This window comes from Gossypium hirsutum, chromosome A04 (genome assembly GCF_007990345.1).
Source record: "Gossypium hirsutum isolate 1008001.06 chromosome A04, Gossypium_hirsutum_v2.1, whole genome shotgun sequence".
Classification (NCBI taxonomy): domain Eukaryota; kingdom Viridiplantae; phylum Streptophyta; class Magnoliopsida; order Malvales; family Malvaceae; genus Gossypium; species Gossypium hirsutum.
This window is the reverse complement of record NC_053427.1, coordinates 85,939,915-85,958,990: the sequence shown is the minus strand read 5'-3', so window position 1 is coordinate 85,958,990 and position 19,076 is coordinate 85,939,915. Positions and strand designations below refer to the sequence as shown.

Below are 19,076 nucleotides of genomic sequence, written 5' to 3'. Positions count from 1 at the left end.
ATTCGAATAGTTCAATAACTATTTTATAACTTTTTAAAATTAAATGACTAAAATGTAATATTACTAATAGTTTAATAAGCCCGAGTATAATTAACCCAACTTAAAAAGTAGCATAAAAACTACAACATGAGGAATTCAAGCCAAAAGCAGTGAATGAAAATTTAAAGCCAATCAAAAACAGACCACAAAAATCAAAGCCCAACACCCCATTTTCCTTCCCTCAAAGTTCAACGTCATCATCACCTTCATTGCTCTATTTACAGTCCTAATCAAACCCCACAAGAGAAAAATTTTGTATTTACTCTTCTACGCAACTAAAAGTCTTCCCCCCATTAAAAGCTTTTTATGGACATCGAAATGGCATGCTCTTATTGACCCGGATCGGTTTCACATCATCTGGAAGGATATGTTCACTATATGTTAGCTGGTTTAACTCGGGGCGGCATTTCATTGAGACTGGTGCGCTTTCCCTTACACGAAATACGGTAACTTTAAGCACGAATTCCCTTGATCTGAGCAGCTCGAAGATACAGACATCTCCTTCACCCAAATTATTCTCCAACGTAAACTCGTACCATCCCTGACTAAACTTGGCTTTGCCACCTCTATAACGACATCGAATGGGCCATTGTCTCCCATCTGGAAGCTGAAGTTTAATAAATCCCGAAACCCCACTTAGATACTTCTCAGCAAAGCATGATGGTAAGTACTGCAACGACACATCGAAAAGTACAGTGAGGTATGCTATAGGGTTAATCGGAAAAGACATGTATGGTCAATACTCACCATAATACATCCCCGGTATAGATATGATGGTCGTAAGACAACTCTGCAGAAAGGGTTCATCGGCTCAAACGATTTGGCTGCGTTAATTGCTCTCTCTCTTTCTTCCGTTGTCACAGTTCTCTTTCTGGCTGAAGCACTTTCATATAATCTAAAGTTTGTATACACATCATATTCGTGTCCAACAGATGAATCTGGTTCAGCTACATTTCGTTCAAACAATAATGAGAAATTCCGATTCCTTATGCACTGCAAAAAAAAAAAAAAAAAAACAGTTTCGAGAATTTACCGTGATCAAACTTCTGCTTTTTCCTCCCAGGCTTGTTTGGTTTTGGTAGCACTGCACCTCGAAAAGATTGGCTATTCATGCCCTTTAACGCACGAAAATTGATTTCACCACTCCAGTTCATGCAGTTATTAACTTTAGACGCAGAAAACAAATTCTGCAGTGCCGGAGAGATGCATTCGTCATCTTCAAGTTCTTCAAATGGATACGGTTTTCTATGATAGTATTGTGTACCGACGAAAGCATTAGTCTGATAGTTGATTTCCGAGTTATACAAACTAAATATACTAACACTGAAACAAGAATTCCCTTCATATCTGAAAACCAGTAAGTAGCCAACACGGATATGGTACCGCTCTACAAATTCCTGCCAACCCTCGTGAAACCAAACCTTGTTGTCGGCTTTCCTTATTCCTACACGCCAAACATGACCATCAGGAACAGTGAGAGCAGCAGCAACAGAAAGTTCGTCCCCAAATTTCTTAACAAAGTTATCGGGGATCCTCTGCAGACACCCCAAATCAAGTTAGGCTTAGTTATCCGACAAATAATAAAATTGGGACTTGAATGGTTTAAGTGCATATATACATCATAACACATAAACATGGCTACTATAATCATATAGCTAAAAACTGAGTCCATATATGCTTTTTTCCAATGACCAAACAACCAAAAAAGGATAAAAGATTAAAATCTAAATTCCGTAAATACAATGTTGATGAACTTTCGTATCTGGTTCATAAAGCACCATTACATGCGACCACTTGATGCCAAATTGATGAAACTTAATAGCAGTATAACTACAAGGAGAATGTCATACAACAGACGGCAAAGCATGGATGATAGTCATCGGATTCTCGATCCAAATAATATGCACGAATGAAGAGTGACGTAAATAAGACAGCTGGTATTATCTCGATTTCTTTATCCGAAAGTTACGCAAATAATACTCTCATGGAATCCTAGCTAGAAATATATATTACATTCTATATAGATCCTGCTGCACTTCTAATTTTTCAGTTTCGATTGATTCCATACATATTACAAAACATAATTTTTTTTACCCCGAAAAAAAACAAACAAACATGAGGTATAATGGCCCTAGTTATCCTATTCAATCCAACAAAATCTGGGGAACAAATAATTTTATCCTACTGCACATAGATGTGTTATGTCTTCCAAACTCCCCTTTTCACATTAAGGGGTGCATTCGGGAAGCTCAAACCAAACGTACACCGACTTTTAAAACACAGCAGATCAGTCCGGAGTGTACAAATTAGTAAGGTTTCACTCAAATGCAAAGAGATCATGAGAGATAAACTAAAATTTTACAAGGCAAACTTATTTAACTTACACCTTTCAACCTTTTTTCCACCTAATGAAATCCATTAAACTGAACCATCACACCACTTAAAATTTCAAACAACAAGCATTTCACTCTATTCGGCTACATGACAAGGACTCGGACCTGCGTGACGGACACACGGATGCTTCAAGAAAAAAATGGAAAAGTTCGATTACACTTGTTTCAGGACACAGTATTTCCTGCAAAACTGAACCCTAAAATGAAAGGAAAAAGAAACCCTAAACCCTAAAATCTAACAAATAGTAATAATTTGAAGTTATAATCATATCATCAGTTTCAGTCATAATAACTCGTTACAAGTACTGAATAACAAACTTAACTCAAAAAATCCACACATTTACATAAAATGAGACTCCAACACTGGGATTTCGAAGCTCCCAAGGTTTCAACTTTGCCATTAAAAAAAGTTAATAATAATAATAAAACACAAAACAAACAAAACCCAAAATCAATTTCCATCATTCTATCATTTTTCAAGACTACTTGCTCACCCCCCCCCCCACACACAAAAAAAATCGGATAAAACCATAACCAAAAACAAAAATGGAGACTGAAAGAAAAAAGAAAGAATTTGGGGGTTTTATTAGTAATTTACCAGTTTCTCGTGTTGAAGGGTAGTGGAGAGAATAAGCTTATGGAAAAAAGGGCGTGGCATTTTGGAGAAAATGGTCAGCTCAATTTCAAAACCATATGAAATGATGTTGAATTTGAAGGACAACAGCTTACTTTCTCAAATTATATGTAATTCTACTCTTTGTGTATCTATCTATATATACAATATATATATATTACATCCTTTCATTGATCGAAAGAGATTTGAGATCTGGGTCTTCCCTTCTTCTTTCTGCTTTTTTACTACTGATTTTTCTTTTTCTTTTTTCTTCTCTGGTGCTCTAAAAGAAACCCTTGAGCTTAAAAGTTGAGCCGAGTTTTTATCGCATTTGTGGACTCACTTACTCACTCACTGAGTGGAAATCCCACGTGTAATTTGAGCTAAGTGGGGGAGTTCGAATAGTAATTTTGATTCTATATAATGGTGTACTTGTTTTTTTGATAAATTTAAGATTTAATTTTTATATTTTAAAAAATAAAAACTAATTTTTTTATTTTTTATTTAAAAATTTTAATTCAAGCATTATTAATATATTTATCAAAATTTATTAATTAATTTATTTATAATTAAATTTAATTATCTAATAATAAGTGAAGTCGAATATTTTAATGCTTTAATTAATTTTAAACTTATAAATTATTTTAATCAAGCACTAATATATTCCAATCAAATTATTTAATATTGAATTATTCTTTCTAATCAAACGCAAATAATTTAGGAAGACACATTACTTTGTATTATTAAATTTTGATTAAATTAAAATCAAAATTTTTTATCCTCATACTTTTTTTTGTATTTTACAATATTAATTTTCTCTTAAATTTTAAAAGAGATACTTGATAGCAAATAATTGAGATTTTGTAGTGAGAGAAAAAATTTTAGATTGATTGAATCATAAATTATTAAATATCAATTGAACCAAATTAAAAACCCAATTAAACTGTCAATTAAATCAATTGAATCAATTCTTAGTATTTGTTATTTTTGTATTTTCTAATGAGTTATTTAATAAAATTGCCCAAACCAATAAATCAATTACCTAACCAATTCGACCGCCGTTCTAATTTTGAAAACCTCCATAATAACTTGTGACCCAACTATTATCACACGGCAAAAGTAGATCCTTTTATTTATGGTCAAACTATAAAAAATCCCCATACTATGTATTTTGTATGGATTTAATCTTTATTGTAATTTGATCATTTTTAGTCTTTCTATTTCTTGAACTGCCTACTCTCAATCTTAAGACTAGAAGCATAAATGAGATACAAATGATCATCAGCTATTTGAATTCGACTCGAAAAAAAAAATTCATACAAATTTTAAAATTAACCCAACCCGACTTGACCTCATTTCAGAAGAAAAGAAAAATCCGACCCTATTAAGTCGGATTGAGTTGGAATCCGTCGGTTTCAGATTTTTTGCCATCCCTAATTACATATCCCATTAATTGATAAACAATCAAATAGAGGCATAAATTTCCATTACGAATCAATAAAGGTTATCAGTCACTATGTTTCTTAAATGTTCCAAAAATTCCGACACAAAATCAACACCAAATTCCTACTTCACGGCGATGAACTGATTTCTGTACAGACCATAATATCTACATTTACAATATGATAACAGAAACCATTTCCTAATCAACACTGGAAATGTTGGACACAACACGGAGAAAAATATTATATGAACACAACACAAGTATATGAATGGTCAAGTCTAAATTTAGTGTCAACATGACTGCGAGGAATGGTACTAGTAGACTTACATCGGTATTTTTCAGGTTCCTTGAGTCCGATCATCCAAAACGGAAATCCTGCGTGACTTTAATTTGTTTCTTGCCATGAAGATCCTTCACAAGTTCCCGCATCTCGGGGAAAATAGATATGAGTAGAAGTTCTAATATCGCAAAAGCAAGTTGCTTCACACATATTGTGGACTGCAATGGATAATGGCATATAAATGCTTTCAGAAAGTCTAAAATGTTGAAAACTAAAAAGAAAATACACAAATTTTACTGGCAGAAAGATAAAAACTCAACCTGAGTGAAATAATAAATGTCTCTTGCACATCGTCGATATTGTTTATGCCCGATCAAGCTAACTAAGGTCGTCGGAGCTCCATCTGCCCGAAAAGGTCAAATCTTTTAGTGTAGCTCCAGGGAAGATAAAGGTATAATTACAAATAACCTGATCATGAACCATGTTAATAATAAACATGGTCAATGATTTTTCACAACATGGGCTAATATCAACAAGCCTGTTAAGATAACCAGACACAAGTGACGTGAGAGGTTTTAGTTAGAAACATGACCATTGGACTCTGCACTAAGGAATTAATTCTAAACCATCAGTGTTGTCTGAATCAGTCTGGGTAGACCGGGAACCTGTCGGAGTACCGGTCTGGTGTGAGATATAAAATCAGTTAACTCACAAACCAGTACGGACTATTTAAACCGGGCCAAAAAATCGATTGAATTGATGATTGAACTGGTTTTTTTAATAATTTTTTATTTTTGAATTTTTTAATAATTTATTTCCTTTGAACTGCCTAGACTGGTGGTTTGATTGGTTCAACCACCGATTTGGTTCCAAAAACATTGTAAACCATCTGAAGCAACTATTGAGCGGATGGCAAGTATGTAAACCCCTGATCTGATGATGACAAGATACCACTAACGCAAAAAACATACTTACCAAAAAGCATTTTTTTGATGTCACTAGCTCTACGAGTAGCCTCAAGTTGTTGCTCAAAGGACCGAGGTTTAGAGACATTACTCCCACTAAACTGGCTGGAGGTCCCTGAAAGTTGCTGGTTCGGCTGTTGAGTATCACCAAGTTTGCTCTGAATGTTCGCCAATTTTGTAAAGAACGTACCACCTGGCCATAGAACCTGGGAGAAAAATAGGTCATTAATAGAAATAGAAGATTTGTGCAAGGCTATTCAAGTCTTTTTACTAGGTAACAAGAGGAAAGAAAATTGAAAGTTTATTTTGTTTCTTCTCTCCTCTTTTCAATTCTACTCTTCCAACCCTTCCACTTTTCCACTAAACTAAGCAGACCCTAATGACAAAAGTCATGCTTTTACAGCATCAGATGCTGAGCCAATTAACAGTCTTAGTTAAATTACAATGCTTCTAAAGTGTTTAGCACTTACATCTTGAACCCATCGAATGCCTAGGGCAACAGTGTCTTCCCTCCGAAGCCAATAAATCTGCCTCAAAAGCCAGTCATCAATGGCATCCTCCATCACCAGCTGTAATATTTGCTTAGATATCCAAAAGACCTGTCTTCTGCAATAATGAAATAATACACATGTTTATGCAAAATTATTCTAGAAAAGTGTCATTTTAGAACATCATAACATGCAATTAAAGTTTAACAAGATCACACACACTGAAAGACCAGACAATTACCACTGGATAAAAGGAAACAAGAAAAAGGCTTGAAGCAGTAATTGATAATTCAAGCATGCCAGTAGTCTGATGCATTTAAATCTATGTTAGCAGTGTTTCATCATGCAACCTTTTTCATAAAAGATTGAACAACAGATTACTCAAGAAGATATTATTATTTTTGCTGGTTCCAAGATAAATAATCAACTCACCATATCAACCAGTCCACTCCTATGCTACAAAACAGAATATACCCTTAATAATCAATCTAGACTAAAATGACCACATAATTTACAAACTAATCAAAATTACAGGTAAAGAAACATTAGTAATACCTCAGTCCAAGGACCAATATCATTTTATGAGAATCTTTCCAAATTATACTTACCGAATGGTAGAATACAACATTTCAACAATTAATTAATTCAAAACTATGGAAATAATCAGAACTTAGCTCACCTTAGCCAGCCTCTTCTCTTCAGCTGAAACACCTTATCAACTAGATTCAGCAAAGGTACACTAACATTAGGTGGTGTCCACTGCACAAAAATCAATAGGTAAACATTTGAACTTCCAAGTATTGGTGACAAAAAATGTCTTAGAATAAGCTAAAATCATATTATCAATAGGAACTAAAAAGATAAATAAAAAAACAGCGCTAAAGCATGCTACCTCGGGGGGCATTCCAACTGGATCCTCCCAAGGGCTAGATGTTGATGAAAATTTTACTTCAGGAAATCCACCCTGGCCAAGGAATTCAGGTTTCACACCTAAATCCTGTTTCTCAGGAACAAAATTGTCAGGCTCTCCACCTTGTTCTATCACCTTTGGTGGCAAACTCTTTGAGTTCAATTCATCCTCTGAATGCGAGCCATGACCTTGTGGACCAGATCTATCATCCTGACCATGGCTACCATCCTTGTACCGTTCGTCATTGTCAGAAGCACTATTCACTGTTTCTAAGTTACTTTGCCTAGAAATGTCTTTAGCCATCTCATCTGCATTCCATGACAAGGTCCTGTCAGCTGAAGAAGAGGCTTCAATAGGAAGAGAAGATGAACCGACAACTTTGCGCATTAAGCCATCTGATACTCCTCTAAACTGGCGTACAATGTCGTCCACAGCATCATCTACATTGACTGTTTATAAACAGGAGAAATGGAAAAAGTCAGGAAGTATTCTGCAATAAAAATGGTCAAAATATTAAGCAAGAAATCAGCCAAGTTAAAACCAAATTCTAGACCATAGTGGTAGAATCAAACCAATAACCAAAAGATCCATGTATGATTTTCAGTAAATTCGACAAAGGATAATCATTTACGATTCTAACATAATTGGCCGTAAGACAACCAAGCATATAGATTCAAATATTCATGTGATACTAAAGAGTTCACAGTGAGAAGAACAGTAACACAACTATGTTATTTTTACTCTCAAATCATTTAAAATTAAACCATAGCAAGTAAAATGAAAAATATTGAATTGCATCAATCCAATTGGCTTAATGATATATGCAAAGGTCCCTGCTCAAAGAGCTGGATTTGCAAGCATCTTCCCACAACACACACACACATATAAGAACCAGCTACAGAATTTTAACAGAGTACCAAGACATGAAATCTCTGGAAGTAGAGATACGTAAAGCAAATCAGTGTAAAAGGTGAAACAAGTAATACTGCTACACCTCATCCAGCAGAAAACTGTACTTTTAGACGGAAATGTAATGCACACGATTGCATTCCTAAACTTCTAGAAGCCCACTTGGAGCATCTCTAAACCTTTTTTTCAGGACAATCTTGATGTGTTTAAGTAAAACAGCTGGAACCCATGTATAAACAGCAAGAATAGCATGCTAAGTGATAACCAAGAAGCGGAACAACATACCAGCAAGGGTTCTCATCACCGAAGAAGATTTTCCGAAAGAGTAATTCTTCAAAAGCAAAAGACAACCACAACATGAATCAGATGTCATTCATTCCTACCCACAGGAAACAAAGTAGCACCTTACGCCACAAAGATACACACAAACCTTTGAGGAAACACTTAAAAAATCCCACACTTCATGCTGTTCAGCCACATTGGCTTTAGACAACAGATCCTGCAAAAAGGTGGCTTAGCTGAAGCAACAGGTTTAAAAGTAAATATCTTACCAGAAAAAAAAAACCGCTATGAAATAAATTACTTGCAGATATTTGTCAAGCTGAATGCAGCGCTGATGAACTAAAGCGTCCTCAGTGCTTGATGAAAATATTGTTTTGGGAGGTAAATGCAATGTATAATTAGGAATTTCTTTAAGATGTCTATGCAACCGTTCAAAGTTACTGTATCTGAAAAAAAAAAAAAGTAATCACTCAAAAAGAAAATCAATCAAAATTTTGGAGATTTATGTTTTTCTCTTCAGACAAACATGTAGAGATTTAAACTCTGAAGACCTTAAACAAATGGATTTTTTTTTTTAATTTTTAAAAGGAAAAAAAAGAGTTCGGTGAGATAAAACCTTCTCTTGACAAACCAAGTTCTGTTTTCCGCATCTGTCACAGCAATTGAATAAACTGCGAATGGTTTTGATTTAAGTTTCTCAAAGTATGCTCCAATAACCTGCAGAGGTAGACACAGAATGGCAAATCAATCACATATCATGTTTCAACATCATCAAGCTCAAGAAGCTGTTTTAATTTAGATTCCATGTCACATTTGGATTCATCTGGCAGTTCAAATTTGAATTAGCATAACTTACACCAATTTTTACGGGAAAACTCACCCGACATCTAAGCTTTGGAGTGTGCGGTTCCTCATTGTGAAGCACCATATTAGAGGCAATCTTGCCACTATATTCTTCACTATGCCTGCCAACATCATGGCTGTAGAACTCAGAAGTAATTGGCCTTCCAATATCTCCTGTAAGTGCCTTCTTTATATCAGGTTTAACTTTCAAGTCAGAGGTACTGCTGGATCTCCTAAGCCTATTCTTATTTCCATCAGCAGCTTGCTTGCTAGCATCAGTATGTTTTTCGACAATATGATCTCCTTCAAATGATGATGACTTGTTAAACTCCGATCCCAACTTCTTGCTGGTAGTGTTATCATCACATAACTGAGTGTCATTACTTAAAACAGGCATCAGCTGCATCACATTTTTCTCTTCCCTTCCAGTTGAAGTTCCAAACTTGCTGGTAGAGATTTCACTGCCTGAATTCCCTGTTAATACTGCACTCTTTGTCACAGAATCCTTTGTAATAGATTCTTGAAATCCTGCTTTTTCATGTTTGCTCTTCTTTTTGTAGTTTCTTCCTTTTGTCCACATGTTTTCAAGATTTTCAGGGGCAAGAACTTGAGTTCTTCTTTGAGTTGCTGCCTCTAATATTCGAGCCCAATCAGCTGGTCGAGGCTGTACTGATTCTTCCTCATATCTGTTACAATCTGAATATGTTTCTTTCCTATCATCAATTCTAGCTAAAGTCAAATCAGCCCCTTGACTGTTTGTTGACGATTTTTTATATGAGGTAGAATCATCACCATGTACTCCTACTGAAGGCTGATCAGAACCAACCACCATCTTATTTGTATCATCTTTAATGGCAAGTAGAACATGTTCAATCACTTCATTGATATACCTGAGAACAAAACATAAAAGGGAAAAAGGTGGAGGAAACTTTATTAAGGAAAAGGTCAAAGCTTATTTATACCCAGGAAAAATGAATCGTCACGAGTAACTTCTAAACATTCTCTGCCTATTCTTTTACCTAAATTGGTCAAGACTAAGAGTGCCATTCCAAGCATCATGGCTTATATTCTAAACACTTAATAAGAATGCATTGCCAAATCAACCGCCAAAAATCTAGACCTAAAAGTTTAGGCTAACTCAGATAACCGTAACTGCAACTTAAAATGAAGAACTAATAACTATCTTAGAATTAAACACACAACAAATTATAGCTTAATAATTTACCCAGGGCTTGCCAATTTCAAAAGAGGTTGCAATACCAAGCAAGTTACAATCTCACGGGCAATAGTTCGAACTAGAGGACATTGAGCTTCTCGCGGTCTCAATACTATTGCTAAAATTCCACCGACAAGCTTCTGAATAACCTGGAAAAACACACAGAATCAAACAAAGAAAAACATAAAATGAAAAAGCAAAATGTATTTTCTTTGGAACACTCCACTCACACCTTGTACTCACTCTCTGGTGAAATCAATGCAGGATGAAGCTCTTCAGAAACCAGAAGATGGTGTTTCAGTCTTTCATCCCTCTCCTCAGATGACAATGTTACCATAACATCAACACCTATTGCAGCTTGGTTTCTTCTAAAGAGATCCAAGTGGTCCCCTATCAAATCAACTATATCCCTGGAACATTAGACAATCGTTTGAAATCCTAAAGCTTTAAAAAACATCAAATAATTTTACAATTGGAAAATATTCTTAAACCAAAAACCTACCTTGTTAGCAAATCAACAAGGTTTATCCCTTTCACCCTTCCTGATATTTCACCAATAGCATCCAAAATCACCGCACGCATCAACTCAGGGGTCTCCCTATCTGGAGTGATCTCCGAATACCATAAATCAGTTACAAAATCCTTGAGTATTTTATCAATAAACTCATTGATAGCTGACTCCACCATAGGAGAATCAATTTTCCTCTTCCACTTGGGCGAAGGTGGTGTGCTAGAAAGCCGGTAATCATTCACAGACAACTGTTTCTTCTCCAAATGAGATAAATAAGTTTGCGGACGAACTGATTTAATTTTCCATTTGAACTCAACCTCATTAGTTAAAATTCGCAATGCAGACAGTATAAGAACTGCTACAGGTAAATTCATCCACATTGATGTACTTGTATCTGCATCAATTAACAAAAGCCGAACAAAACAGGGAAAAATTTACTTGCAACCAATTCCTATAGCAGAAATCAAACCACATTAACGCAAAACACAAATAGAAAACCCTAAATTAACCAATTAACAGAAATTAAAAATCCAAATGTTCAATTAATTCCAATAAAACGAAAATTGTCCAAAAAAAAAAACAATTCCAAGAAACGTAACTACAGAAGTGAAGTAAAATCAAAGAATTCACCAATAAACATATTCAAAAAAAATCAATAACAAAAAAAAACACACACACAAACATAAACCAAAGAACTGCTATTGAAATCTTCTTATTAGTTAACTCACGAGACAAGAAGTAAGTGACGGCAAAGATTGCTATGACCCACCAAACTGTCCGTACTTTGGCTTCGTCGATCAGATCCTGTATCGTCTCCATCGGCTTCATTTTTTTCACCTTTTCTTTGATTTTCTTTCACTTCGTATTATCTCCGATTTTTTTCCAATTCGGGGAATTCAAGTCAATTTCTTGAATTCCCAGAATCTTTATTAAAATGGAACAAAATTCAACAGCGGAGAAGAAACATAGAATAATTGAGTATTTTTATAAATATATATATATTCTCTTGGATCAGCTTCAGCAAGTGTCTACTTTAGACGTGAAAAGAAAAAAGAGAGAGATAATAGAGACGGAGAAAAACAGAAGAGCTGTCAACGGGTCGAGTTGGAATATAATGAAATGGTTAAAATTTTCTCCAAGTCACTATACTTTTTGTGAATTTAAAATTTAGTCCCTTATTTTTATTTCGAAGAATTTAGTGTCTTTTTTTTTTAAAATGCAAGTTTAATTGTTAATATTATTAAAATTAATTTATTCAAAAAATTTTACATAATTACTAAGTAAATTTTTTTATTTAAAAATATCACACTAATGAATTTAATGAAAATTTTTAGCTAGAGTTAACAATTTGATTTGAAATTTAAAATTTAAAAAATAAATAAACTAAATTCATTGAAATAAAAGTATGAGATTAAATTAAAAATGAAAAAAATTTAGTAAGACATTTTACAAGAATAAGGGGGTAATTTTATGTTGACTGGAAAACCTTTTACGTTAAAACAAACAGAGTCTAAGTTAACTCTCTCAACTATCTTCGTATTCTCCTAATGTTTAAAATTTACTCTTTATATTGTCTAATATTGATTTAATTTAGGGAAATTATAACGTTAGTCATTAAATTATAGGTAGGTTTTTATTTTGGTCATTTAACTAGAATAAGTTACAATTTGGTCACTAAAGTTTTCAAAATGGTTCTTTAAGTGGGACTTTTTTAATTAGTATAATAACAATTTTAATCCTCAATTTTTATACTTTCTTTCAAATTGTTCCTAATGATATATAAAATGATAATAAAAAAACTGATTTTTTTTCTAAATTTAGAAAATTATAAAAATTAAAATCAAACAAAAAAGTAAATAAAATTTTCAAAAATAAATACAATGACAGAAAATAAGGGAAAATTATTTTTAAACCCTCCATATTTTATCTTTGTATTATCTGTATAAAAATATTCAATACTCTTTCTTTAAATAACAAAGAAAAAAATAAAAACATTAGTCAAAATGATTGGTTTTCTATTTTTTACCTCTTCAATTTCTTGACAGAGCATTTTTATTATAATAAAAGAATTTTTTTTGAATATAATTTGTTTTTACAATTTCAATTTTGAAAAATAATTTAAATAAATTGAAGTTCTGAATTAAGTTTGAAGAAGAAAATTTTGTGGTATATTTTGTATTTTTGGATAAAAATATGGTACCGGAGTCTATTTCACAAGCCTCTGTAATATCGTTTCCAGATGTTCTTCAGGAGCATAGAACTTGACTTGAAGATATTACTAGTTTGGTTTCAAAAAACATTGATGAAGTATGTGATGAGCTAATCTTTTTGGTTTTGTTCTATTTTTAATCTGTTATTGGATTCTATTAAATGATCTTTTTTTTTTATTTCTCATACATATTAGCTCTTCAACAATAACAGTTTCGAGATTTTATTTTTCTAAAATTTTTATATAGAACTTTTTATTTTTAATAATTTTGAGTTTTTTTTTATAATTTTTATAAAGAATCAATGTCAATTTGATGGAAAATATAAAAGCTAATGACTAAAATTGCTATTATACCAACTAAAAATATATCACTTAATAGTCAGGTGACAAAGAAATAAATTTGAAAACTTTAGTGACTAAAACGAAAACTTACACATCATTCAATGACTAACCTTGTAATTTACTTTTAATTTTAAAATTTTAATCTCTATGTAACCATTTTTGTTTGAATTATACTTCGATATAGTTTTTATATAGAGCCTGCCACTCTTTTTCCAACACCACCATTGTTTCTAACAACCTCGACTTTAAAATTGAGTATTTCAACAGCAAAATAACATAATGTTTTAGTTCAAATTTTATTCACAGCTCTTAGTAACTTTTGGTGATTCATACATCGGATGTACAAAATATAACCATTCATCACTTCAATATATGTACTGAAATGCTCCAACCTACACTCCAAATGAAATGCGTCGATGTGCTCCAACCTACACTCCAATATAGTCTCCATAGTTCTAATACTCGATTTTAAAGTCGAAGTTATTAGAAACGATGGTGGGGTTGGAAAAAAGAGCAATAGACTCCGTTAAAGATATCGAAACAACATCATTGTAGTGTTTGGTGTGCTCTAGTGGGATTTCAAAATGATTAAAGAGGTTGTTTTGGGGCTTGAAGGATGATAATGAGAGCAAAGAAGAAGAAGAGACTAAAAGAATAATTTTTATTTTGCAAGTCTAGTCAGCAATCCGTTTAGGGTTTAACGGCTAAGTGGCCATTTTAGTCAATTTTTCTAACGGTAGTGATTAAATTGACAAAAAAAAATTTAGAGTGACCAAAATAGGAAGAACGCTATTTAAATTGACCTTCGGTGTAATTTATCCTATATTTAAATTTAAAGTGATTCGTAATTAAAAATCAACAATTGAATAAAATAAAGGGATAAAGCAATATTTATTCTCTAAACTTTACATTTTTTTTAATTTCATCCCTGAACTTCTTTTTTTTCTACATTAGTCTCAGAAGTTAGTAACTTTTCCTAATTCGACCCTAAATTTGGATTCTATTGAGGTGTGCACCTAAAATTTTTTAATAGATTATATAAAATCTAAAAAGTGAAGAAATATTAAAAACGAAAGACAAATTTTATTTCTTTAAAAAAAATCCAATGATGATATGACATAATTTTAAAGTGTCATGTTATAATGCCTTAACGAATTTTGAGTTCGGACCAAAACTAAAAATGATGCCAAATTCTTGGACTAATGAAGATAAAAAAAATTCAAAGACCAAGGTGGGGAAAATTACCAAATTCAAGAGCCAAATATTATTTTATCCATAAAATAAATAAATACCTCTATAAATAATATCAATGGTATGATTTTTTTTTTTTTACAATTTACTTACCAAGTATAAAGGAGATTTATGCTATTCTTTTTTTTTTTTCAAATTTTACTCCTTAAAGAATATTGTTTTTCCAAAGTTTTTTTTACCCACTTCAATCCCTAACATTACTAGATGTTCCCAGTTTAATCCCTAATTTTATTAGACATTCCCGATTCAATCCTTTCGACATTAAAAAAACTTGATTGGGATATCCAGCCAATCATAAATTGCCATGTGTCATACAATGGCAGGTCCAATCAACAATCTGATAATGAGATAACAGTTAAATGATCATTTTAAATAAATTTTCTAATGGTAATGACTAAATTAATAAAAAAAATTAGAATAACCACAATAGAAATGATACTATTTTAAGGTGACTAATGGGATAATTTACCCTAAAATCTATAAAAAATTTATAAAAAATAGAAATTGTAAAAGATAATAAAAAAGTAATAAAAATTATAAACTAATGTTAAAGGTCGTTGTATCTTGGATTGGAGTATACATTCGTCAATCACTTTTAAAATATTAAAAACTTATATAAAATTGTATTTTATTAAAAATAGAATCAATTTGTATAAAAATTGTATTTAATAAAAATTGGATATTTTTTTAACCAAATTTTTAATATTTTAAAATATATCAATTTTGAGCGCTTTCCGAGTATTATCGGTAGCATGTTTTTATTTGACTTAGCTCTTTATTTATTGTCTAGAGTAAGCTTCCTTCATTCATCATTTTGTATATGCTCTCTTTATTTTGTACTAATTTTTTTAATATTAATCTCATTATAGGTTCTTATTATATCTGCTCTTTTTGAGACAATGTCTAGAACTACCTATAGCCCTTCCCAACCCTTAAATAGGAGGATAATGCGCTTCAATGCATTCAAAATCACGTCTTCCTACACTGGTAACAATGCTGATGTCAATTGAGTTAAAACTCCATTGGCTGTACCAAAATTTTTTAAAATGGTCAAACACTCGACAATAGAGTTGAACTTAGAGAGATACAGGCATTTGATTTGTATTTGTAATTATAAATATTAAGGCAATGAATTTATATGTTAATATTTAAATATTCAGTTTGCTTTTTAAAAAAATTATTTGCCAATTAAGATATTGATCTAAAGACATAATTTATCTATGAGAGAGTAAAAAAAATATTTGGAATAATTACAAAATATTATTTGAATTGAAATAATATTTTTTTATTGATTGAGTCTTAGTTCGATTGGTATTAATATTGTTGCTTGTGTATGAAGATATGGGCTTGAGTGCACTAAATCGAGTTTATCCTTCTATTTGAAGGTTGAGGAGGGATTATGAGTAGTTTTAGATAATTTTATTAAAAAATTATTTTTATTATTAAAATAAATTAGAAAAAAATTATCCAAATTTATCACCTAAAAAGTTCTACCAATTATAAATTCTGGTTGATTGAATTATAACACAATATCCACGTGGTAGCATATAATTGGTTGGATATCCCAATTATTAGTTTTTAACATTACCGGCAATACCTAATAACGTTAATAACTGAAATGAGTAAGAAAAAAATTTAAAAGACAAAATAAAGAAAACGATATATTTAAAGGATTAAAATGTGAATTAAACCATTCAAATTAAATTAGCATAAGTGGATATTCTTAAAACATATTTTACCCTAAGGTTCCTTCAAAAAAAAAAAGGGGTTGGGCTGATGGGTTTGGGGGAGGTGACGACAACGTTCAAAGCAGGGCAGGAGTGATCTGCACGAAGAAGCAAAGTTGAACAAAAATAATCAAAATTCAAAAGTGAATCGTGCCAATGTTGGATCAACTCACCTTATTTGCTGCATACATACACTCAATACGTGAATAAGCGACAACCCAACTATCAGTACGGTATATCAATACTTATCTATCAGTAAAAGAACATACATTAAATTCAAATTAATCTGATAGTTAATGATGAAGATCGGAGAAGAAAATTGTTTGGATTTTGGTTCATTGATTCATGACTTTCAAAGTTGTTTAATAAAAAAAATTAAGTTGTAGAAGAGAAGGGGAAGAAAAACTTTCGATTGGTGCAGACGATGCAAACAGAGAATGCACATAATAACAATTTTAACAATAAAATGACTTCAATAAAAAATTTTGAATAATTCAATAACAAATAATTTAGTAATATTGGATTCAATCTTCTACCTAACAAACCCATCGCTATATTTGTGAGTCATTATAATTATAATTATGTGGGTGTTTTGATATGATATATGTATGGGCACATATGTGTTTTATTGTGAGATATTTATATAATAAAATTATAATTTTATGATGTCAAGGATTAATTGAGAATTAACTCAATTGGAAGAAAAAATACGTTTTCTTTACAAAGTAATTTATATTATTTTGAAGATATTTTTGTAACTTTATATATTTTATATAAAAATAAAAAATTACATACACATAATAGGATCAGAACCCATGCCTCGTTCATTTTTACTACTGATACTTTACCATATAATCATGGCCGCATTTGTTATTTATATTAATTTTTTGTGAATATATTTGTTACATAATTTTATAATTTTTATATATTTTTTAATTTTTTTACAATTTTTAAAAATTCTAACATATTTTTAACCTTTTTAAAAAATTATATATTTATATTTATATTTTTGTATTTTTTGGTGATTACATCATTATGGCATCAACATATGACACGTGGCAGTTTATAATTAGTTAGATATCCCAATTGATTATTTTTAATATTAAGAGAACTGAAGAAACTGAATTAAAAACGTCTAATAATATTAGGAACTGAAGTAAGTCAAAAAAACCTTGAAGTATCAAAATGAGAAAAACAATATATTTTAGGGACTAAAGTGTATATTAAACATTACTTTTACATAAATATTTAAACAAAACAAATAAAAATACGATTTTCAAAGTTTGAATCCAAACCTAAATAAATATTATTTATAAACACTTTACCCTTCTACTTATAACTCTATTTTTATTAAATTTTATATAAATATAATTTAAATATTATTTGATTGTGTATCGATGTGTTTCTATCAATGATACTTGATTTTTATTTTCACAAACCCAAAATGTTGTTTTGGTAAATTTTAATTAATTTTAAATTTTATTAATATGATCAATCACATAGTTTTTTAACTAATGATGTTGAATGACAAACTTTTTTTTCCATACTACGCTGGTTACTCTGGAAAAGTCGAAATAAGTTTGTTTTGACTAATAGCCATAATTTTGTACGGGAGGTTGTGGATACAGGCGCTACATGGGTGAGGAGTTACATAGGATTGAACACCAATATAACGCATTCTATTCTAATAGTAACAGGTAGGTGTTGGTTTCCACTATATAGAAGATGGGTTAAGCTCAACACAGATGGGGTAATGCTTCTATTGGAAGAGTGTTTAGGGGTTCAAATGCAAATTGGTTATGTGGCTTTTTTACGAGGGTTGGTAAGGATTCAATTTTTAGAGTTGAAGCAATAGCGATTTTAGATGAGTTGAGCATAGCTTGGGAGAGGAATTTTAGGCAAATAGATGTGGAGTGTGATAATGCACTTCTAGTGGAAACTATTTTATCCGGTGGTGTCGCTAGTACTAAAATGATGCAATTGTGCTTAATTCATCAATTGCTAACCCAAAATAAGTCTAATTTCATTATATTCCAAGATCTCAAAACGAAGCTGCCGACCAAATGGCAAAATATGCTCTTAATGGTGTATCATGATTACTCTATTTGGAAGAGCCCCAAATTCGCTACGTGATTTATTGTTGGTAAATTATGTTTCAAGTCCCTGTATTCTTTGCATATTTAGAATTTAGTCTCTTCACCTTTTGGATTTAAAAATTCAAGTCTAATTGTTAACATTGTTAAAATTATTTTGTTAAATTCGTTGGTGTAACAGTTTGATATAATAAAACTACATGGTAACCATGTAATAAAAGAAATAACATTGTAATTAACTTGAATTTAACAAAAGGATTTTAATAACATTAACAATTGAACTTGCATTTTTAAATTTTAAAAAAGTGAAGAGACTAAATTCCATATCTACGAAGAGTATAAGGACTTCTACAATTAATTTGACCAACTCATATTCAACATAAATGTTTGTAAAAATTATTTGTTTCAATCATTATTGCTCCATTACTTAATTATTAGTTTAAATCTTAACTTTAAAACTTAAAACAATCATAATTAAAATTTGTTTGATATATTAAATATCTAAGGTTAAAATATGTCATAAGTCTTGTACCTTTCACAAATTTGGAATTTAGTCCTGTA

The 19,076-nt window shown here is 31.4% G+C and overlaps 2 protein-coding genes across 5 annotated transcripts; both read right to left on the bottom strand.

The window, feature by feature from the left end:
* Positions 1 to 343: 343 nt before the first annotated feature.
* On the bottom strand, positions 344 to 3,090 carry LOC107891088 (B3 domain-containing transcription factor VRN1-like). The gene is given in 4 exon segments (NM_001326782.1): positions 344 to 709; positions 787 to 986; positions 1,073 to 1,574; positions 3,031 to 3,090. Coding segments are annotated over 4 exon segments (1,128 nt in total).
* A 1,412-nt stretch (positions 3,091 to 4,502) lies between these two features.
* LOC107891087 (uncharacterized) lies at positions 4,503 to 11,968 on the bottom strand. 4 transcript variants are annotated; one of them, XM_016815736.2, is made up of 15 exons: positions 11,622 to 11,968; positions 10,885 to 11,287; positions 10,615 to 10,792; positions 10,392 to 10,531; positions 9,204 to 10,056; positions 8,940 to 9,040; positions 8,625 to 8,769; positions 8,472 to 8,540; positions 8,327 to 8,372; positions 7,115 to 7,581; positions 6,902 to 6,981; positions 6,205 to 6,340; positions 5,745 to 5,940; positions 5,090 to 5,172; positions 4,503 to 4,987 (listed from the first exon to the last, which is right to left on the bottom strand). In XM_016815736.2, exons 1-15 carry the CDS (start codon positions 11,719 to 11,721, stop codon positions 4,847 to 4,849), a joined length of 3,138 nt encoding a protein of 1,045 aa, XP_016671225.2. In that variant the 5' UTR covers positions 11,722 to 11,968; the 3' UTR covers positions 4,503 to 4,846. The 4 variants fall into 4 exon arrangements, with proteins under 4 accessions (XP_016671225.2, XP_016671228.2, XP_016671231.2 ...); XM_016815739.2 differs by having other exon boundaries at positions 11,663 to 11,951; XM_016815742.2 differs by lacking the exon at positions 11,622 to 11,968 and having other exon boundaries at positions 10,615 to 10,784; positions 10,885 to 11,026.
* Positions 11,969 to 19,076: the final 7,108 nt, after the last annotated feature.

What these genes read in the sequence shown, in the direction of transcription:
- LOC107891087 (XM_016815736.2), bottom strand. Translation starts at nt 11,721, where the DNA reads ATGAAGCCGATGGAGACGATACAGGATCTGATCGACGAAGCCAAAGTA. An exon ending in CTTGTTGATTTGCTAACAAG is followed by an intron (nt 10,793 to 10,884) that starts GTAGGTTTTTGG and finishes CTAATGTTCCAG; the next exon opens with GGATATAGTTGATTTGATAG. An exon ending in GCATTCGATGGGTTCAAGAT is followed by an intron (nt 5,941 to 6,204) that starts GTAAGTGCTAAA and finishes TTTTTCTCCCAG; the next exon opens with GTTCTATGGCCAGGTGGTAC.